This window comes from Zingiber officinale, chromosome 1A, assembly GCF_018446385.1.
Source record: "Zingiber officinale cultivar Zhangliang chromosome 1A, Zo_v1.1, whole genome shotgun sequence".
Classification (NCBI taxonomy): Eukaryota; Viridiplantae; Streptophyta; class Magnoliopsida; order Zingiberales; family Zingiberaceae; genus Zingiber; species Zingiber officinale.
The window spans coordinates 55,629,811-55,651,550 of NC_055987.1; the positions used below are offsets into that span (position 1 = coordinate 55,629,811).

The following is a 21,740-nucleotide window of genomic DNA, read 5'->3' on the forward strand; positions in this document are numbered from 1 at the left end:
TGACCCAGCAACTAATAAAAACATCCAAAGTTCATGTGACCATCTAGAATGTTTGCTTAGGTTGCTTTTTAAACAGGACACCTAGCCACTTGGTGTGAAGCGGCCCCTTGGCAAAACTACTTTCATCCACCATTGTATGGAATCAAATATAAGAAACGAAAAGTAAAATTGTTCTTTTCTTCCTCCTTTTTTTCTTTTTCCACTTAAGTAAACAAGAAAACCTTGCTCCATTCCCCCTCAGGCCTTTTTTCCCTTAAAAAACAGTCTCCTTATACCCTTGTACCAACCACCACTCCTCCTAGCTGCCGCCCCACAAAGGAATTCTCCTTGCACAGTCGAGTGTTGTAACACATTAAATTTTGTATTATCATCATTATATAACATTTCAGCTTTTGCAATATAAAAAGGTAGCACAGCAATACATAACAAAGTCAAAATGCAGCTATAGCAATACATAACAAAGTCAAAATGCAGCTATAAAACCTAGTTTTGTTTAAAGTTTACTCTGGAACCAATGTTTTACAAATAGCTTAAAAGTATCAGCTGGCAAATAAACCTTATATAAAACAATTTTGAGGGAATTTTTTTGTAGCTGAAAAAGGTAGTATAATTTTTTTGAAATAGTTTCCAAACAGAATGAAATCCATGAATCAATATAAAATTCTAGAATTACAATCATAGTTTAAATCTCATGCCGTACTGAGCGGAATTTATTTTTCCGTCCAAGGATGGGTACGACACCGACACCGACACCGACACATCCCACGATTGCATAGAGACCCCATGGGCTCGTAGAGGCCATGCATGAGGCCCACAACCCCAGGGGCACGGAGGTCTCACACAAAACCGCAGCGGCTACCATGGGCCAGAGTTTTTTTCTTTCAATTTTTATTTTTTCTTTATTTTAATTTCTTTTTTTAATGGTTAATTCTTTCCCTCTTAATTATTTCTCTTTCCTCCCCATATTTAATTTCTTTTTTTATTTCTTCCATCCTTAAACACATGGAAAAATAATAATTTTGTATTCTTTCCTCCATAAATGTATGGAAAAAGATTTCCAGATTAAAACAAATTAAATTCAATTTAATTTAAACCTATTTTATCTTAATCATTATGTTTACACTTTAGTTAATCATAAATTGACTTTTAGTCGATCCTAATTTCTAAAATATTAGTTTAACCTAATATTTATAAGTAAGTATTTATAGTAATCAAATATTATATTAATATTTTTTAATTAATATATTTTATATTTAAAAAATATCAAGACTATATCATCACGACATAATACAATACCGAAATCGTATCGTTCTAATCATAAACCAAAACTCCAATACGGCTAAAAATTTTAGATTGTGATTACAACTTTAGGCTTCAATATTTATCCAATAATCATAAAAGGGGCTAATAAAGATTAGCTAACTTATGGATAGCATTAACATAAGTTATCTCTATAAGAAAATGAATAGCAAAACCATAACAGATAAATTCTCACTCAAGACTTATACCAAATACACAGAAAAATTAAAGGATTGGTAATTGAATTTGCCCTCCATTACAACTTATTTGCGATCAGTTTGGAAGATTAATGTTTCCAGATTGAAATAAGCTATATACAACTATAGATACAAGTTTAGATAGAATTTAAAAAATAAATAAGATAGTATAAAGCCTAAACTGAATTTTTTGATTTCTAGAATTTAAAACTGCACAGAAACTCTCCTGATATTGGTTCGCATGGCCAATCAAGGACTGAAAGAACCAGATAGCTTGCTAATGTTTAGTAGTCATGTTTTTGTACTTATTTTGATGATACCAGGCAGTAAATAACAGATTGCATGCTGCATGCTACAATGAGTAACAATTTATGAAAGTTGTACCAAAACAGAACACAAATGAGAAGTGATACAAATAAAACTTGATTTATGAACCAAGAGAAGATAAAATCACGTTGATAAAAAGTAGGTTCATCATGGAAATGGAAAAAATAATTGACGTGAAAATTTAGGAAGTGAAAACACTATTTAGTATTTGACTGAATTTCTGAAGACAAATCTAAGATTTTGTCATTTGACTCCAACGTTTCATTTTCCACCTCCATTAATTTATTTTTCCACCAAATTAGTATGTGAGTTAAGTTAATCAGTGGCAACTATCAACTATCATTACATGGATGTTACAAAACGTTTCATTTGACTCCAACGTTTCTTATTCGATGCCTCACCAACAACTATCAAAATTGGGAACATCTATACATAGCTCTTGCTCTCATTACATGGATGTTACAAAACAACTTAAACATCCAAGAAAACTTTTGTGACTAACCCATGTAATCATTCCATTCTTAGGGAGAAAAAAAAATGATAATGGGAAAAAGGACCACTCTAATCCCTACAATTTTTCTATCACAAAAATTGAAAGAGATGAAAACTATGATGTTTTCAATGTTCATACACAACTAATCCATATGAATAAGTTCCTCCAGTGAACAATTATCTTATAACATTACAACAGCTAATAAAACAATAACGAAGCCTTTATCCCACTAAGTGAAGTCGACTATATGGATCCTCCTACGTCATTGGACTCAATCCCTTATTACAAGGGCTAATAGATATAATTTATTTACATAAGCAAAAATGTCAAACATTTCATTAGAAAAACCTTTTCTGTTATTAGTCAAAATAATCAGAAGTACCTGGCAAATGGTTCGTCCAGAGGCCAAGTGCACAACCTCTATTCCTTCTTTCTGATGTGCAACAACAACATTTGGAACCCACCAAACTTGAGTGTGATTTGTAATGGTTGGGATGTAAAGTGATCTCTGTAGAGAGTATGTTAGAAACTAAGGCACATGAAATATATATTCAAATGCAGAAAAGGATAAGTTGGCAGAGGCAGCATATCAATTAGCAAGCTGCATAAATAATGTTTGAAAAATAAATACTAGTCCAATATACAACAGTTAAGATGTATCAAAGAGAAAACAGTTCGACATTATTACATTACAAAAAGTGGTAAAACAGTTTGCATAGTAATCTTTCCTCTGAAGTCCCAAGACATGTAAATCGTAAACAAATAAAATCCACAGGTTGCACAATTCACTCAGCAATGTGAAAAGAAGAAGCTCAAATGCTTGAGAAAGATTATTAGAAGGTTGAATTAAGGATTTGAAGATACATTATGATGTTACCAGCATGTCCTTGTGGACCCAACAAGGAACTAGTTATGTATTTACTACACCTACTAGTGGTCTATATCATGATGGATACAACTTGGTATATAGATAAATATTGGTTCAGTCAACAATCAAATTGGTATCAGATAATCTTGATTCTCCTTCATAAGCATATTGCCACTTTGTCCACTAAATTCATTAAAACTCTTCTTAGTTATAAGTTTTTTGTGGTATTTTATATTAATTTAGTGCTTACTCTTTTCACTGTTGGTCCATGAAATACCTACGGTTTTACATACATACATACATACATATATACATACATACACGGCTATATATATATATATATATATATATATATATATATATATATATATATATATATATATATATATTTCCCACCTGTGATTAAAACTAAACGAGCTGATTCAATAATCAATATTCCTTTTTGAATAGGTATATAAATCATTCATTTTCAACATTGCATCGAGATTCATCTCTTAATTTTATGAGATGAAGGAAACACAAAGCTGGCTGTTTTTGCAAATCCAACACCAAATTCTATGGAAGCTGGTATAAGCAAAATGATTGCTACTTCCTGGGGCAAGATTTGAACCATGTGTGCCTAGTGAAAAAAAAATGCAACACGGCCATTAAGAAAGATTTTTTGAAGAATAAACTAAACAGATAGACCGATAACTGGTATCAAGGGATTTATCTGATGAAATGGAACATGGGTAAAATACCAACGTCCAAAATTTAGCTGTCTGGGCAAGCATTGCTACCAGAACATACAGCTTGATAGCTCTGTGCATATCCAAAATTGTCACTAAAACCATTACATTCAACCTACCAGGCTGATATACAACTCATCCTTCTCTACATCAAACCATTTCAATATGTGTATGAATTCAGTACATCCCACTTTACTGACACTGAATTGGCTCACGTTCCAGTGATACTATTACATTCCACTTTTCCCTCATACCATACTATTAACTATACCACAGCAACAAAATCAGTCCAGAAAACTAGGTAAGTGATGACTGGATATCAAACCATTCAAGTAGGCAATAACCATGCTAACATACAACATGTCAGCTTAGGTTTAAAAGTATTAAGCATTTAGCTGGCTATTAAATGAACATTTGACAAGCACCACAAAGCAATGTGCAAGTAAATTGTGCTTCACGTCAATTGTGGCACATGAACCTCAACAAGACACCTAAAGAAAACACCCATTATGAATATTAGGCAAAATTAGGAAAAAAAAACTCTTATGTTGCACATGCAAAAGAATTAATTTCCCCAACAAGACTAAAAGAACCTTTAATTTCTTTCCTACATAAAAACCTTTTGTTGATAATTTTTTCATTAGTATTTTTTATGTTTTCACCAAGTTATTGTTGCTCTGATAAACTTTTACCAAGAATAAGTAACAAATGTTCAATCCAATCTCAGCATCTCACTATCAAAGGTCAAGGTGCAATATTTTGAAATCTTCAAAGTTTGGATAAATGAGGATGAGGTTTGATCTAAATACATCAAATAAATAATCAAGATTTTAACCAAATCAGTTAGCAGAACTTCAGAATATATGCACTGCAATGTGAAAAGGAGAATTCACTACTAGGACTTCTTGGAAATCGAGAACTTTCTCCAAAGCTTCTTGGAATTGATAATGGGGAAGGTGTGATCACTGTGTTATTAACAGACAAGGTCTTTACCAGTAAAGATAGATTTTGGTTAAGTCGTTCAGCTTGGATATGACACCAAAACCTAGCTTCAGTGCTTTGGGGCTTCATTTTAGAAATGTCTCAGTTTTACATTAATTCTGCTGATTATTTAATTCCCTGAATTATACTGGTTGCTAACATTTTGCTTTTCATTTTTCCCATGATTTTCTAATTTGTAGTTGCTGAAAATGTTTATCCATTATACTACTATACTTTGTCGAACACTATAACAATTACAGAGTCAGGGTAGAAAGAATGTCACAATTTCCACATAAAATGTGATACGGCAAACAAAATGTGATCTAACAATATCCATCATAGATATCCAGACAACTTTTAGATCACCTCTACCTTTTTAGGTTTTGCTGAACCAGCATAATCTGCAGCCTTTCCAATCGCTCTTGCAATTTTATTTGATGCATCTTTCCCTGGTGGATTGTGCTCAACAGGCTTATACACAGTGTGTGTGGGAACTTTGCCAGGTGTTTTCTTCAATGGCTTCCTTTTATGCTTTCGGAAATGTGCTAACTCTAATGAAGTATCTTCCCTCCTATCCTGATAAGAAAGACAAGTATACTACAGTATGAGCAAGTAGACTCTTGGGCTAATATACAGTAGCAAAGAAGTTCAGGAATTACCCAGCGATGAGGCATAACACCAAGAATGGATTCTCTAAATTCTCTACATTCAAACTGCAAATGGGAAAAAAATGATATTGAAGGTGATCAAGAAAGTTCAAAAAATATACAGATTTGTGATTATGGCTTGCAGTATTAACATTCAAAAGTAGCAAACTACTCTAAAAATTATATTGACTATTGCTGATAACTTAGCAATACTATCATCCAAAGAGTACTGAATCACTCTACAAACAATAGCTGATCAAAACAGTTATTTTTATCACTACATAACTATTTTAAAATTGGTTAAAAGCAGCTATTTTAAGAAACAATTTGGATAAAATCATGCACAAACTCCAACAGAATGTATACAACATTAGCACTCAACAGAGATACCTCGCTACAAGTAACATAATGCATTTTTCAAAACTCTATGTTCATACTTGAGATATTTCCAGTAGCACAAGACAGAGAAATAAATAGCAATTATGAATAGTTATACATGTTATGTATGGGTCAAATAAGTGGCATGCATCAGCTAGCACAAATTGAACGTACTTAAGATATTTCATGCAGCACCAATACAAAAAATAAAACAACAATTATGAATAGTCATACATCTTATCTGGGTCAAATAAGTGGCAAAGTAAATGCATCAACTAACACAATTTGAAACTCATAGTTTTTCTCTTAGGTCATGGCAAATTTTGTTGTTTACCTCTCCAGGGTGGCGAGTATTAAGAGCATGAACATCAAGTTTGTAATGGTGCTGAGGGATCAACTGTGATGCATCAGAAGATTGAACCTGGATATTCTGCATGTCCATTTTAGAGGGGACCAGAACATTAAGAAATACACCACAACATTAATGTGATGAGTGTGCCTTGAGAGCTGAATCATCTAAGGAAATAACCAGAATGAAAAAAACAAATAAAAAATACTATATGTAGGTTAGGAGAAAAAAACTATTTATATGGTATGTCATGTCATATAATCGTGCTACTTTTACTCAGATTTGCAGACTACAAAATTACATAATCTCCCAAATGTACACAATAAAATAGCTGAAGAGAAGGAACTAAATGAGTTCCAGTGAGTTGTGTAATTGAGTCCATATGAGGAAGATCATGAGTGAGATTATGAGTGACAACATACTTCATTCTTTCTACTCCATCTTAGTGTGCCAGTACGGCCAGCAAAAGCATAAAATGCAAAATGGCGTAGATCTGCAATGCTGCTTCCAGAATTCTGCATCAAAAGAATGGCATACATTAGTAGAGTATTGCATTCAAACTTTTCCCTATGTTTAACTCATCCATGAAAAGGCTACCCTTGAAATCTAACTTCCACTAGAGGTTATATTATGAACAATCATCTACAACTCTTATAATTAATTTATAGTAGAAGTAGCCTAATTTGCAGAAGAATAATGAATCCATGTCAATCGTCAAATAACATCCAGGCAAACTAGCTAGGGCTTAGCAATCAATAGAAATGAACTGAGTTAGTCATAACTAATTTTTTTTTTAAAAAAAAACTATAGAAGAAGATTCATCAGGAGTGAAGTTAAATCCCTGATGATTCCACAATTTGGTTTAATTGCATGAATCAAAAGGCATACATGCAAGATCTTAAAATGGGCCTCACCATGTCCCACAATATTACTTACTATAGAAAGATAATAATCAGGAAACTAACCTATTAATCCAAACATACTGGATTATTTATGGCATAGCTGAATAATAGTACGGTTCTCAACTAAACTCTTCAATATTAGTGAAAAGGCTACTGATCCAACCCATATTTTATTTAAAAAAAAGGACTAGGATAGAAGATAAAAAATCAGCTAGATGTGATCTGTTCGAAAAAGAGGTCAAGGCAGCTGCATAGGTGATTTCAATAGGCACATATCATACTTTTTGAGTCACCTTCAGTTAAGTAGCTTATTCCTTTTTAAATTTCTCCTCTTTTAGGCTTTGTTTACTCCAAAGGGTGGATAGAGGAAGGAAAAGGATTAAGGGTGGAAAAAGATAAACAGTGGAAAAGGAAAAGAAAGAAAAAGAGAGAGAGAAGGACCAAAGGAGTAAAGGAGAAGGTGATGAGGAGAAAGGGAGGATAAATTCGTGGTAGGAGGAAAAACTCACAGTCAAGTTAGGCTACCATGAGCTCATGGTGAGACCAGACAGCCTCAATCTCATGACCAAGCGAGGCCTCCGTGAGTTCGCCAAGCTATTGGCTCGTCAGAGGCTAGCTCACCTAGTTATTGTTGTCACCGATTGGCCGTTGGCTTTAGCAAAGGAATGATTGGTCGTCGGATTTATCACGGGAGTTGTTGGGTCAACAAATTTGGAAGATTGTTCGCCATTGGTTGGTTATTGGGGGCATCCCGAAAGTTCGGGTCCAAATGACTTTCAAATTAAGATCTGAATCAGTAGATGCTGCCAAAAAGCCCATTTAGGCAGACAAAAAAAGGGATTAAAATTGATCGATAGAAGGATTTAGAGTCTATCCTTTCTTTGATTTTATGTTAAGTAAATGAAGAAAATTATCTCAACTCTAGTGCAATTCCTTCGTCCATCTTTTAGGGTTAACAGGGCATTATAGCTGCGGATTGCAAATTTATTTCTCCTGGCAACAAAGTATCCTCTAACTTGATACCTTCTTATGCATCATCTCCTCTTTCTCCACGCAATGAGTTGTGTATTTTCTGGCTATATGGATTTATGAATCTTATGTATTTATAAACATGTTTGATTGAATATACTTGTTTGTTAATTGCATTGCTATGTTAGGAAACTTTTACGTTTTGTCAATGTTATGTGTTGTTGTGCAATGTGAAATGATGAAATATATGTGTTGAGTTTACTTATCACTTGTTTATTTGTAATTTATTTTTTTTGACGAATTAATATACTTGATGGATATCTATGCCAGTCCTTTTAAATTTTTATATCAATTTAAACATCATTTTCATATTTTTCATGTTGGCCACATATCCCCCCAGATACTCCGCACAGTTCCCCCTAAAAATCACTAATTAAAACCCTGGATGCAAAATTAATTTTTATTTCTAACCACAAAATTAAATAAGCTTTTTCATGAAATATGTGCAATCCCAGTGCGTTAGGTTCTCACCAAGGAAAGGTCTGGTCGAGATAACTGGTCTCATATGCAAAAGAAGTAAACATTCAATTCTGGACCAAAATTTTCTGACAATGCAAGGACAAGATGATTGGGATAGCCTTCTCATGCTAGCAACTAGATAATCCCAAAGCAAGTAGTCCCCATAATTTTGGGTCAATAGGATGATGTACAAAACCTTGCAACCGCAATCAAAGAATTTTTATAACACAAACCTAGCCATGCAGCAGTAAATTAGCCTTAATGAGTCATCATTCAAATGGTAAGAAGACCATAAATATATAAGTACATACACACATAGACATAGGGGATACTTTGATTTCTGAAGGTACTGACAACTATCTTGTACCTTATTTCCTTTTTCAACGCATCAACCTGAGATAAAAAAAGAATCTAAATAAATAATCTCAAGGCCTGATTACGATTGAACTCCAACCCTCTCCCCCACTTCAGTCCAGAGCAATCAGTTAATTCTCTTTATATAGTCAATTCAATTGATCAGTCAAGCAAGCAGTGAAAAGAACTTCAAAATGCCTATATGGTTTGATAAAAGATCTTTAGAAACCAATTCCATTTCTACAAACTGAGAAAAATGCCAATGTAACTACCCCTCAGATACCAAGACTAGACATTTTTGCTGGGAACTCTCGCTCCAACACAAGCTCTGGTTGGAGCTGCGAGCAAGGTTACCTCAAGATATGGCCAAATGGATAAAAAGAAAGTTAGATTAGGTGGCTACCCTAAGAAAGTAGGGAAATAACAACAAGCCCTGGTTGCAGCTGCCAACGAAGGCTACCTTTAGATATGGTTAACTGGGTAGAAGAAAACTTGCCTGCTCAGAGAAATTAAAGCAATTAGATTAAGCAGGTCGCCTTAGGAAGGTAAGGCAGTAGTGGAATGAAGCATTGATTTGAACCATCAAGAAGATAATCTTCTGTTAGGTCCTTTTCCGGTGCAATACAGGAAAGTGCCCTCTTTTATCATCCCAATGGCTTTTTTGTATTGCATGCATGGCATAACTAGGACTCCTTTAATTATGATTACGCCCATGTTTCCTGAGGGCCCAAAAAGGGGGATGAAAGAATGCATACTGGTGTTTAGATAGAGAATGCTTCACAAACTACTTAAGGAAAGGTTCGACAAAGGAATGGAGATACTACTGGATAAGGAAAACAATTTAAGAGATCTAAATGTGGATTTGTCTTTCACTGAAAATGAAGAAGACGAATGGGACCTTTCTTTGTGCTTTTCCTGCCCTATTCTAATTAAGAAAATTCTGGCATGGCCCGTGAAAGTGTTGACAACAGATAACCACGTCTGTGCTAGGCAGCGTGTGGAATGGCCGAGAGCGGACCCTGAAGGATATATAATCCAAGCCGAGAGTGGAGTTACGTGAACAGCCGTCTGATGGAAAACCACTTTCACGTTCGGTTCAGAGAGCACTTTTCTCGTTGATCATTCCTCGTTCCCTTTTTTGTTCATTCCCCAGCTAGAATTAAGAACTTGTGGGGCCCTCTCTATTCAATCTCTCGAGCCCCGAACCCCCCTCTCCCTCGGACTCATTCTCTCTTTTGACTCAATATATGTGGGCACCTGATATCTATGAGGGTTCACCCACCCCGGTGACAGCATTCCTTTCTATTGCGCCTAAAATCAGTCTTTCTGCAAATATGTCACGTGTTTCTATTGTTGGTTCCTATGGAGGTACATTGCAACAAATCTTTGGATTCTGCAGCATTGTTTCCATAATCTTAGAAGCACTGGCTTCCATAGCCAAACAAAAGTCAAAAAAAGATCTGTAGCACATAGTCAAATTGGATATGTACAAGTCATGTTCGTACTGGTTTATCATGTGGAACAATAGAAGGAATTCAACCACTATTAATTGGTAATTTATGTATCAATGATGTTAGATGCATTCGCCAAAGCTCTAGCATTGCAACAAACAATGTCAAATATCTAGTGGCGTTAGGTGCTCTAGCCAAGTTGGATCCTATTTCAGCTATGATCTTCTCCATTACAAGCTTCTCATATGCAGGAATATATGAAAGTTTCATAGCAAATTATTTTTATTCTTAGCCACTTTGGGTTGTGATTTACTTCCTAGCCACTTGGGAGTAGTGACTAACTTTATAGGACGATGGGCCACCAGAACATTGGCATGAGTATACCATGATTGATCAAAGGAGGATGGAGTGCACCTGACATGTAGCTTACCAATAGGTGGGACTATATATTTGAGTGGTATTCGAAGTTGGAACCAACCAACCTCAATCAATTGTAGACTTTGAAAAAACATGCAGTGAAAAAGAGATGAGAAGCTTTATATTTCTGAAAGGGAGGTTACTCTAGAGGAGTTGTTAGAGCCCAAACGAGCGTAATAAAATACAAGGATCATCCCTTTATTCATAAATGGTGGTGAAACCTTTGCATGCCATGTAAGAGACCACAACGTCAAGGTGCAGTTGCCATGTGCAAGGCAAACCTAAGATAAGATGTCACCTTTAAGTTCATAGGGCTTGACATCAAAATTGTCAATCTGCTCAATAATGCAATAGCCAAGATTGAGATATTTGTGGTGAATTATCCAAAAATGGGAGGTTCATGTTCTGCTCAAGCTTTCTTTATTTTCTTCATGAATAACCAATCTATTTTCAAACATTGTTGGAAGATTCCCACAAGAAATGGTACACAAAATGAAAAGATTGAAACCAGGGAATATACCTTTGACCAATACTAACTATTTCCATTCTTGTGCTTTCAAAAATTGTTCATACAAGCACTCAAATTTATATTGGTGGAGTTAATCATCACTCAGAAAACAAAATTTGAAGTGGTCCATAATTTACTGAGCCCTTGGTATTAATATAACTCACGCACTCATGAACAAACAAGTGTGACAAACTAACATGAATATTTCTAGTAGTTACTCCAATTCCATCAGTCAATCAATGGAAACCAATAGTATGGAATATGTCTGAAGTCTTCCATCAATCATCCAAACTTATGCTGTATATCCATACATCATGATCTCAGGGATAATCAATTATAAGAAGATTTTCATTTAAGCAGACATGTGGAAATACACAATGATAAAAAAAAATAAAAAAAAATAAAAAAAGCAGCCCGGTGCACGAAGCTCCCGCTACGCGGAGTCCCGGGGAAGGATCCATTGTACACAGTCTTACCCTGCTTTTTGCAAGAGCCTATTTCCAGGATTCGAACCCGTGACCAAAAAGCAACAACTTTACCGTTGCGCCAAGGCTCCCCTTCACAATGATAATCCATAGAAAAACGTTTCTGAATCCATTAAGGTAACCATTAAAAATACATGAACATAGCTCTAGTCCAAGAGGCAAAGAAATAGGAAATAGTATTTGCTTCTTAAGAAGAAAAGGGAAGATAGTCCTTTTTCTTTCAATTCATGCTCAGTGTCACTCCTACATGGTTTGCTTTACAACTGTTGCACTTTAATTGCAACTGGTTGGCTCATTCATATACTTGTTCATGAACTTGTTGCGCCAAAAATAATCCCAACAAGATGAGAATAAAAAAGAGTTGTTTCCCACTTCAACTTGCAATTTCTACAGTCATCACACATGCACACCCACTAGTATGCCTCCGTGGTTCGGGACAAAGCCAGGTGAAACATACTATAATCAGAAGTGCCCCACCTTGCAAGAGAGTGTGCACCATGGGGATTTTCAATTGATAACTCCTCGAAACCTAATTTTATAGTTTTCAAGCAAGAAGCAACTATTGAACATGCAAAGTGCAAACGAAATAAAGAATGAACAAAATGCTGTGCGCATTAGCAGAGTCATTTTGAAGCTAGAGAACACAAGTTTAATCAGCTGGAGAGGAGAGGTGGAAAAAAGGCCAGGGCGGATTTAGGAATTTTTTTGTGAGCCGTATGTGATGAAAGTGGCACATACAATTATAAGGAGCTCATATAAATGTGTGCTGTACTTGGACCTAGCCACCTATTGGTCACATAATCTATGGGTTTCTTGTAGCTACCAATTTTGAACAATTAGCCAAGATTTTACCAGATTGGAAATCTGGTTTCTTTGGTGTTGGATCCCTATTCAAGATCATTACTATCAGACAAACAGTCCCCTATATATGTGTGTGTGTTGTCAATATATGTTGACAAATTAATTAAAACTTCCTTGGTATCTCAAAATGTTTCAGGAACAAGATAAATACTTTAACATATGCAAGAAAGGTTAATGCCTTGAACTTAAAGGATGTGGAAAGGAAATTGAAAAATGAGTCTTGAAGAAAACTTTAATGACTGCTCAAAACTCATTGCTCTAAGTGTTTGGCAACAATACATGTCCAGAAATCTTAGAACCAACTTAACACTGTCATACCTCTTTTTCATTAGTGCTTCTCCCATGCAGATCACCAACTTTTTCTTCTGTCATTATTTCCTCAAATAGATCCATAGTGCTCTATACAATTAGCTATTTCCATTAACATCATTGAAGCACAAAGAGAGGAAAAAGGAGAAAGACTAAAATAAGAACCATACATTCAAGCACCGCATTAAATAATGAAATGTCAACAATACAAAAAATGAACTTTCAATGAAGTCATATCAAACTGGTGAAACTAAGCTAAAAAGACAACAAGGAACTAAGTCTCTGGCTGCACAACACTTATAAGAACAGAGCCATGATAAGATATCCACGAAATATTAAAAAAAAATCACCATAGATTATCTAACCAAAAAATCTTTTATGGTGGATCAACACGATGACAATTTCACATTCCATCATGCAACGACCATCAACGGGTTAGGGATTCTATAATGTAGAACATATCAGGCTACAGACATGCTGCCATTGGTAATATAGGCATTCTATTGAACCAAAATGGGCAAAGAGGACAAATGCAAAACTTCATCTAGTTCATTTACACAGTGGGATATTCCATAGAATGTGAAAAAGATATACATAATTGGTTGGCTTTAATGATAATGTATGCTCAGTATATCTTAGGACTGCATAACTAAGCTGTATGAAAGAAAGACAATTTCCAACAGGATTAGTGGGGCCAACTATGGTTCAAAAATTCAAATTTAAAAGCATCACATTGTAAGCTAAGAGACAAATGATCAGAGCATAACAGGAAAATAGAGCTCAAATCGTTCATGAAGATACATCAAGACTTGAGGCATAACAGGAAAATAGACAATTTCCAACTGGATTAGTGAAGCCAACCGTGGTTGAAAAATTCAAATTTAGAATCATCACATCGTAAGCTGAGAGCCAAATGATCAGAGCATAACAGGAAAATAAAGCTCAAATCGTTCATGAAGATACATCAGGACTTGAGGCATAAATGTTTTTAATATTCATAACACAATCTATGAGGTAAGATGATAGTAAGTGATATACTTGATGATGCATTTCCATCCTCCCTCCCACTATAATCAATCCAGCATCACCATGCTTCAGTGTATAATTGCTTATTGAAATCGCTATCTCCTTGTGGTGAGCACCATGAGGGAAATCCTCCTGCTCAAATTATATCTATTTAAACATGCACATAGCTTTATCTTTAAGAGTTAATAATCTAGAAAGTATCATTAAATAGATGAACAGCCAAACATCTTAAATGGTAGCACATGACAGTGATAAGTTACATGCCTGTAAATTGTTTTCCCATAGCTTGTTAAGGTTGTGATCAAAACACATTACAGTCCAACCAGAGGTAACAACAACCACAACCTGCTTCCTTGGTTCTCCATGCTTATAGGATCGATCAACAAAACCTGCAGCAAGAGCAACAGGGCGCCTCCCAGATGATATACGGATCTTATCAGGTAGCAAGGATACCTCAGCCATAACTCGTGCCTCCGTAAACCCTTCATCAACACGTCTTGCATGAGCCTCTAAGACCTACAAAGAACTTTCAATAAGACAAATTGACCAGGGAGGCAGTATGAAACATGCTGAAAGAGATTTCTGCAACCTCAGTTCATCAGCTAGAACAACTTACTCCAATTGAATTATTGAACAACAAAACATAATAACTAACTTAAAAAGTTCAAATATATGATCTAAAAAGTGAATTAGACATTATCCCAATGCAACCAAGATGTGCATTAAGTCCCTACAATCATTAGTCCAACACCATGACAACATAGGGTAGCCTGGTGCACGAAGCTCCCGCTATGCGGGGTCCCGGGGAAGTATCTATTGTACGCAGCCTTTCCCTGCTTTTTGCAAGAGGCTGTTTCCAGAACACCATGACAACATAAGCATGGGAAAATATTTTAACAGCATGATCCAACATGATAACAAGGACCCAGTATAGGAGCATTATCTCATAAACAGTAGATTCCTAATTGCAAAAGAAAAGGAAAAAAAAAAGATACCAATAGCATCTAGACAAAGTTTCTCCTCTTAGCAACCAGTTCATCCTACCACCTACTAGAGTATGATAAAATATTATAAATAATAATGTCAACAAGGTGAGTCAAATTTCCATGAGTCAAGGTCAAGGCATAGACATAATAAGCAGTCAACAAAGAAGAAGAAATAAAAGTTTTGTGAAGGAAAGAACATACCAAAACATAGATACATATTAAAAATCAAGCAATCACATATAACAAAACAACACAGGAACACGCAATGCACACCCATGATGTCAGTAGCCTATGGAGAACCTCCTGCAATCTCAGTGAGAATTGACTAAAGTTAGTAATTGAGATAATCTAAATTATTAGTGGCAGTTAGGTTTGAATACTATTGTTTTTACTTACACTATGATGCTATGTAACTTAGATTAGGAGATGGGTATCTGATGAGTGTGAACACAAGTGTTGGACATGTAAACAACAACAACAACAATGCTTTTATCCCACTAAGTGGGATCGGCTATATGAATTCTCCTATACTATTAAACTTGATCCCCTATTATATCCGCATCTATATTCAAATGAATTTTATTATATTTTATCCTAGTCTATCATCATTAATCAAGTCTTTTTTGATCGCCCTCTTTATTAATGTGTATATTTGTCATGATCTCACATCGCATAACTAAGGCATTTATTGGTCGCCTTAGGTTAAGTCCATCGAAATTTTCCCTCAGTAGGTGCAAATCCAAGTTTCTTTCTAATGTTTTAGTTTTTTTATACTATTCATTCTCGAATGCATGCACATTCACCTTAACATCCTCATCTGTATGACCATCATCTTTTGCTACGTAAAATATCCGACGCCCTCCTCCATTTCAATCATCCCACTTATAACCTATGTAAAATATCTCTATCAACCACCCTTCATCCCTTTGCAAAAAAAGATCCTAGATACTTAAAGCTCTCATTTAGCGATAACTAGTCATCTCCTAATTAAACAATTATCTTGCTACATCTAATACTACTAAACTTAAATTCTATATGTTTTATCTTTATTCTATTGAGTCTAAAACCTTTTACTTTAGTGTTTCCCACTAACATTCAAGTTTCGCAGTTACTTTTTCACATGTCTCATGTACTAAAATAATATCATTTACAAACAACATGCACAAAAATAACATGTCTTAGATGCATCTGATGAATTTATCCATTACTATGCAAAAAGGTATGGAGTTAGAACTAATCGTTGATGGAACCCTATTTTTTAGGAAACGCTTCGGTTAATCCACCTAAAATCTTCACTTTTGTCATTACATCCTATACATATCTTAATTAATTTAATATACGCTAAACTAATACCTTTCTTTTCTAAAATTTTCGACATAATTTCGCTCAAGACTCCGTCATAAGTTTTTTCTAGATCAATGAATACCATGAGTGAGTTTTTTTCTTTTCGTGATACTTTTAAATTAGTTTAGTGAGGTGTATGGCTCCTATAGTAAATCTTTCGGGCATAAATCCAAATTGATTTTTGATTACCTTCCTTCCTGAATCTTTTTTCTATCACTCTTTCCCTAATTTTCCCTCAGTTTCATGGTATAACTCATTGGCTTACTACCCCTATTTCACATAATTTTGTATGTTTCCTTTGTTTTGTAATCATGGTACTTACCCTTCAGGCATTTTCTTCATTTCAATGTTAAATAACTTTGTAAGTTATTTAATACTCTACATCCCTAGGCACTTTCATACATCTATTGAAATATCATTCAGTCCAATCGCTTTCCCATTTTGCATTCCCATTTAACACTTATTCTAATTTGAGTTCTCTGATAAAAATTTATTCTATACTTCTCTAGCCTACTTAAGTTTCCTAAACAAAGTTGGTCACTTAATTCATCGTTAAAAAGTTGATAAAATATCACTTCCATAACTCTATTTCCCCATCCTGCAGTAATACACTATTGGATTCATCTTTAATGCATTTTTTTATTTGAGTAAGGTTCCTTTTTTACTCTCTCTTGCTTTATATATTCTATAGATGTCACTTTCCCTTCTTTTGTATCTATTCTGGATTCAAGCATTAGAAAGCTTTATTCTTAACTTCCCTTACTGCTTTCTTGGCCTTTCTTAGCTACTGCATATATTTTTTTAAGTTTTCTTCGTTCTTACAAGTATATAGTAACCTAGGCTACTGGTTTTTTCATTACTTTTTTTTGGACTTCCTTAATCTACCATCAAGATTCTTTATTTGGTGGTGTTTGTCCTCTTCACTCATTGAAATATGATCTTAGCCACCATTTTCAAATTTATTATCATCTTATCACATGTCGTAGTCAAGTCGTCATGTATTTCTCATAATATTTGTGCTCCTACCCTCTCCTGAAAGATACTTTGTTTTCCATCCTTTAACTTCCACCTCTTGATCCTAGAAGTAATGCATGTTTTCCTTCTACTGATACTATGATTGAGGCGTATATCTATACCACATTAATTATATACAATAAGCTAATGTAACCCTAACCTAACTTATATTAATTATATAACCTGTTAAACTTACTCTAATGACATTTTATTATAGCTATCATTACCCAATGCCCATAAACCCTCATTCCTAACTCCCCTCCTTCGTGATGCAATATTGTTTTCCATTACCCTTCTTCCTAATGAAAACTGCAAGCCCCCCTCCCTCCTAGCAACATGTGAAAGCCACACTCTTCCTCACACGATGCCATCAAACTCCAAAGTCCCCTCTATCTGTGCACTTCGTGCGGCATCATTAAACTACCCTCCTTCCTATGCATGATGCACTCAATCTCTGCTTCCTCCCAATACAATGTGAGTCAAAGTATGTAAGCTTCCTTTTTTTTTCTTCATTCTCTTATTCTCATAGATGAGTTAAGCTGCTCGGACCCATTTTTCATATCCGCATTATAGGATGCCATGTCAACATGGGTATAAAAGGATATATCTTGTTATGGCAAACAAGTTATTTGATTTCTTTAAAATGTTAAACCACTACTCTAAAGATTTATTCCAAATTCATCATTTCCATGAATTATTAAATGGTAAAATTATCAAATATGTTACTTTAATTATTAATATTAAGATTAAACAATTAATAATTATGGTTTTATTGTTTATTGTGACCTTAAGCTTCCATATAGATATTTAATTATACGATCAAGTTATCATCCTTACGGTGTGTGATCATACAAAGTTAATTTTAAGGGAATTTTAGACCAAGCTCTCGAGAAACTAAGAAAGCATGTGGTTTGGTTATTTGCCATTTTCATTTTCTGAAAAAAGGGAAAACATTGCTTGGTTGGCAATTTCCACATTTGTTTTCTATAAAAGGAGATATCATTTTATGGGAAAATAGAGAATGTCTCATTTTCTAAGAAAAGGGAAAACACGCATTTTTCATAAAATGAAAATGAAACCAAACGCTCCCTAAGATTTTCGCCTAATTTGGCACTTTCCCATAGAAGCACTCTGGGAAATTTTGTTTGATCAAAGAAAGTAACCTCCTTCAAACTATATGAAACATGTATAAAAATTGGCAATTAAGAATCTGGTAGTTAATATATTAACAGTTTTGTATAAAAATTTCACTAGTAATATTTGCACCATTAACTGGTTGATTTCTCACCAACTACTCAACCATGTTTATCATTATATTCACTTGAAAAATATTTCTTTAATTACCTAGATAGTCCTAGCATATTTTCTTAATGATTCTTGATGTACATTAATATTTTACTACAAGAACGCTGGACACTCGTTCATCTAATGGGTGAGGCCCTTATCTATAATTTATGTTTTTTGGTACTCCTAATAAGGCACCTCCTTTTCGACTACATAAGCATTGTTGCAGAAATGACAGCAAAGCAACCTTGCAAGTTATAACAACAATAGTTAATTCATGTCATGTTGCCCCAAGCTTGAGCACTATTTAGAGAGAGTTGTAGTTTCTCAATTAATTTCTAACACCTTTAGTGTGCATTCAATAATCAAAAGTATTTATCTTTAAAATGGTTTTTAATGTGTAGTTATCTCTTTTTGTGTAACATGGTTTCAGAAAAAAAAAACCCTCTTGGGCTACATTTTTCAGTGGCCTAGGTAGATTTTGAAAGGGTGCATAAAGTGAACATATAATATAGGTGATTAGCATGTGCACTTTTAAAAAAATAACTTATTTGGTTCATTCGATGCAATTTAGATTAAACCAAATTAACTTAGCACTAAGCTACTCTATTTGAAAGTGTGAACCTTGTAAGTGTTAAATTAAACAATTGTTTTGGTAATGGATTTACACTTTGGATAAATATTATACATGCACAACATATTACTTATCTCTATGTTCTATTTTACATTGGTGAATAATATTATTTGTTTTACTTTATGTGTTTGTCATTATGTAATTGACATATATTATTTTTGTGTGAAAAAATCAACTGAAGTTTCCAATGAATATTTATTGTGTGAATGTTAGTCATTTTTATCTAAGGTTCAAAATCTGATTCCAATACGGAGTTTCAATCCCAGATTGAAACAAGATGTGTCAATGTTGTTGGAAACATGCCAAGGTTCTATAAGGCACAAGGAGAAAGAAACTGCTGCTAAGGTAAGGTGAGGTGATTTTTGAACACCAACTAAGGTTATTGCCGGGTTAAACACTAATTGAGACTGCCACAAAGGTGAGGTGATTTTTGAACCCCAAACAATGCATTTTTTACTTTTGCACAAGCTAATGTTCAAAATCAAATTAGGCTATGAACTAGGGTTCAATATTGCATGAGGAAGAAAATCCTACTTCTTGGTTTGTGCACAGAATGTGATGTCTCACCCATATAGGTAGAGACAGAATGAGATTTTAAATCCATTCGATAAAAAGATTTTAATATTGACCACATAAGCAAGGATATGCACTATGCAACAGGTTGACTGCATATTGCCTACGATGTGGTATGCTTTTTGAAAACTACCTTTCACAACTCCTAATGTCTTGTTTTAATTAACCTCCCAATGAATACCATGAAATTCCTATGTAGCTTATCGGTAAAGCCCATGTTTTCAATATCTATCCCATATATTGGTTGGTTGAATGAGACAGTTGCTACTACTTTTTATCGAGGTTATCGACAATCTTCATTTTTACATTTATGTATTCATCATTTACGCAGTAATTGTTCCAAACCCATATTTCTGAAACAGAGAGACCATTGGATCAACTTATTGTGCAAATTTATCAACCAAATTCGATTAAGTAGGGAGGCATCAGTAGAGCCGCACTGCAGAAATACAGGATACTGAACCAAGAGAATTCAAAATTTCACTCAAACAAGGTCATGATATTCGTTACAAGAGAAGAAAGTCACAGATTACCTGAATCTTAGCATCATGTGTGGCAACAAGGATTTCGCTCTTCCCATCGCCATTGAGATCGACCACAACAGGAGGAGGGAGACGTTCAGCCTCAAATTTGATGGGATACTCATCTGACAGGTGGAACCAAGCTTCCTTGAAGGAGAAATATCCTTCTTGCTGAGGAAAATGCCACGTTTAGCCGAAAAATAACTAAAGAAAGCATAGAAAATTGTAAGATAGTTTTAGCGGTCGTAACTCGTACCTGGAGGGAGAAGAAGAGAGCGAAGGCGGCGAGGAGGAGGATCCCAAGATCTCTTTTCCTCATTTCTTTATTATCACGGCAGGCAACCAATAAATATTCTTCACGCTACCAAAATTCTCGACTTCGAAATCAAAAAGATCGGCGAACATAACAGGTGGAAAATTGAGTCAATTTCCCACGATAGAAAACCGATCCTAATGTGATATGATTTCTCTGTCAAATCGGAAAAGAAGATATGAATAGTAAGGAAGGAAGGGATTCGAAAGAGATGGCCGACGAACCTTCAAGGATTACCTATCGCCGCCGCTGCGGTCTGTCGTCGTCGCGATCTCCGCCGGCTTAGTTCCAGGCGACGGCTTTAGGTTTACTGGTAAGGTACGACTTCTTGACAAGGGTTCGAAGTGAGAAAATACGAGTCCCCTAAAAAAAAATCATAGGATACCAAAGAAAATAAAAGAATTTGGAAATAAATAAATTGATTTCCTGTCCCACGATTCTGCAGTGTGTATGATTTTACTTTTAATGTAACACTATCCGATCACTTTTTTTTATAATTGCTCGTTAGAATTTTAAAAATCACTCCCTCCAGTATAATAAGTATGTGTAGTCTCTCTCTTCTGACATATACATGTCTCTAACCCATGAATTATCTCTATACAATTATACTTAATAATTGCTATAATTATAATTGATTTTCATGTTATAGTAATTATGATTGCATAACCACTATCATTACTATGAATTCATAGCTATTATAATTGTATGGTAAACTTTTGAAAATCATAATTTTTAATTTTGATATCAAAATGAGGTATATTTTTAAAATTATAAATATATGAAGAAGCTTCAATTCTCAAAAAAAGATTATCTTATTATGATATCTGAGTCAAAAATTATGATATTTAAAAGTTTGATATACAATTATAGCAAATACATATGTTGTAGGAGCTATAGTTTCATAACTGCTGCAACTATGTAGTAGTTATGGAACCGTAGCTACTACAACATGAAAATAATTATAATTGAAATAGTTGTTACACAATAACTTCTACACATTATA

General features: G+C 34.6%; 1 protein-coding gene across 3 annotated transcripts in view; it reads right to left on the reverse strand.

Annotated features, from left to right (window-relative positions):
• LOC122024977 overlaps positions 1-21,120 on the reverse strand; it is a 34,281-nt gene extending 13,161 nt beyond the window's left edge. The window contains exons 1-11 of one of the 3 annotated variants that reach the window (XM_042583729.1): positions 20,975-21,120; positions 20,681-20,893; positions 20,437-20,595; positions 14,333-14,584; positions 14,081-14,200; positions 13,052-13,132; positions 6,690-6,782; positions 6,253-6,348; positions 5,553-5,606; positions 5,266-5,469; positions 2,699-2,824 (exon numbers count right to left, since the gene is read on the reverse strand). In XM_042583729.1, the coding sequence (XP_042439663.1) occupies positions 2,699-2,824; positions 5,266-5,469; positions 5,553-5,606; positions 6,253-6,348; positions 6,690-6,782; positions 13,052-13,132; positions 14,081-14,200; positions 14,333-14,584; positions 20,437-20,595; positions 20,681-20,743 (1,248 nt within the window). In that variant the 5' untranslated portion in view covers positions 20,744-20,893; positions 20,975-21,120. Of the gene's footprint in view, positions 1-2,698; positions 2,825-5,265; positions 5,470-5,552; positions 5,607-6,252; positions 6,349-6,689; positions 6,783-13,051; positions 13,133-14,080; positions 14,201-14,332; positions 14,585-20,436; positions 20,596-20,680; positions 20,894-20,961 lie in introns of all 3 variants that reach the window. The other 2 variants (XM_042583735.1, XM_042583742.1) reach the window with 2 other exon arrangements.
• Positions 21,121-21,740: the final 620 nt, after the last annotated feature.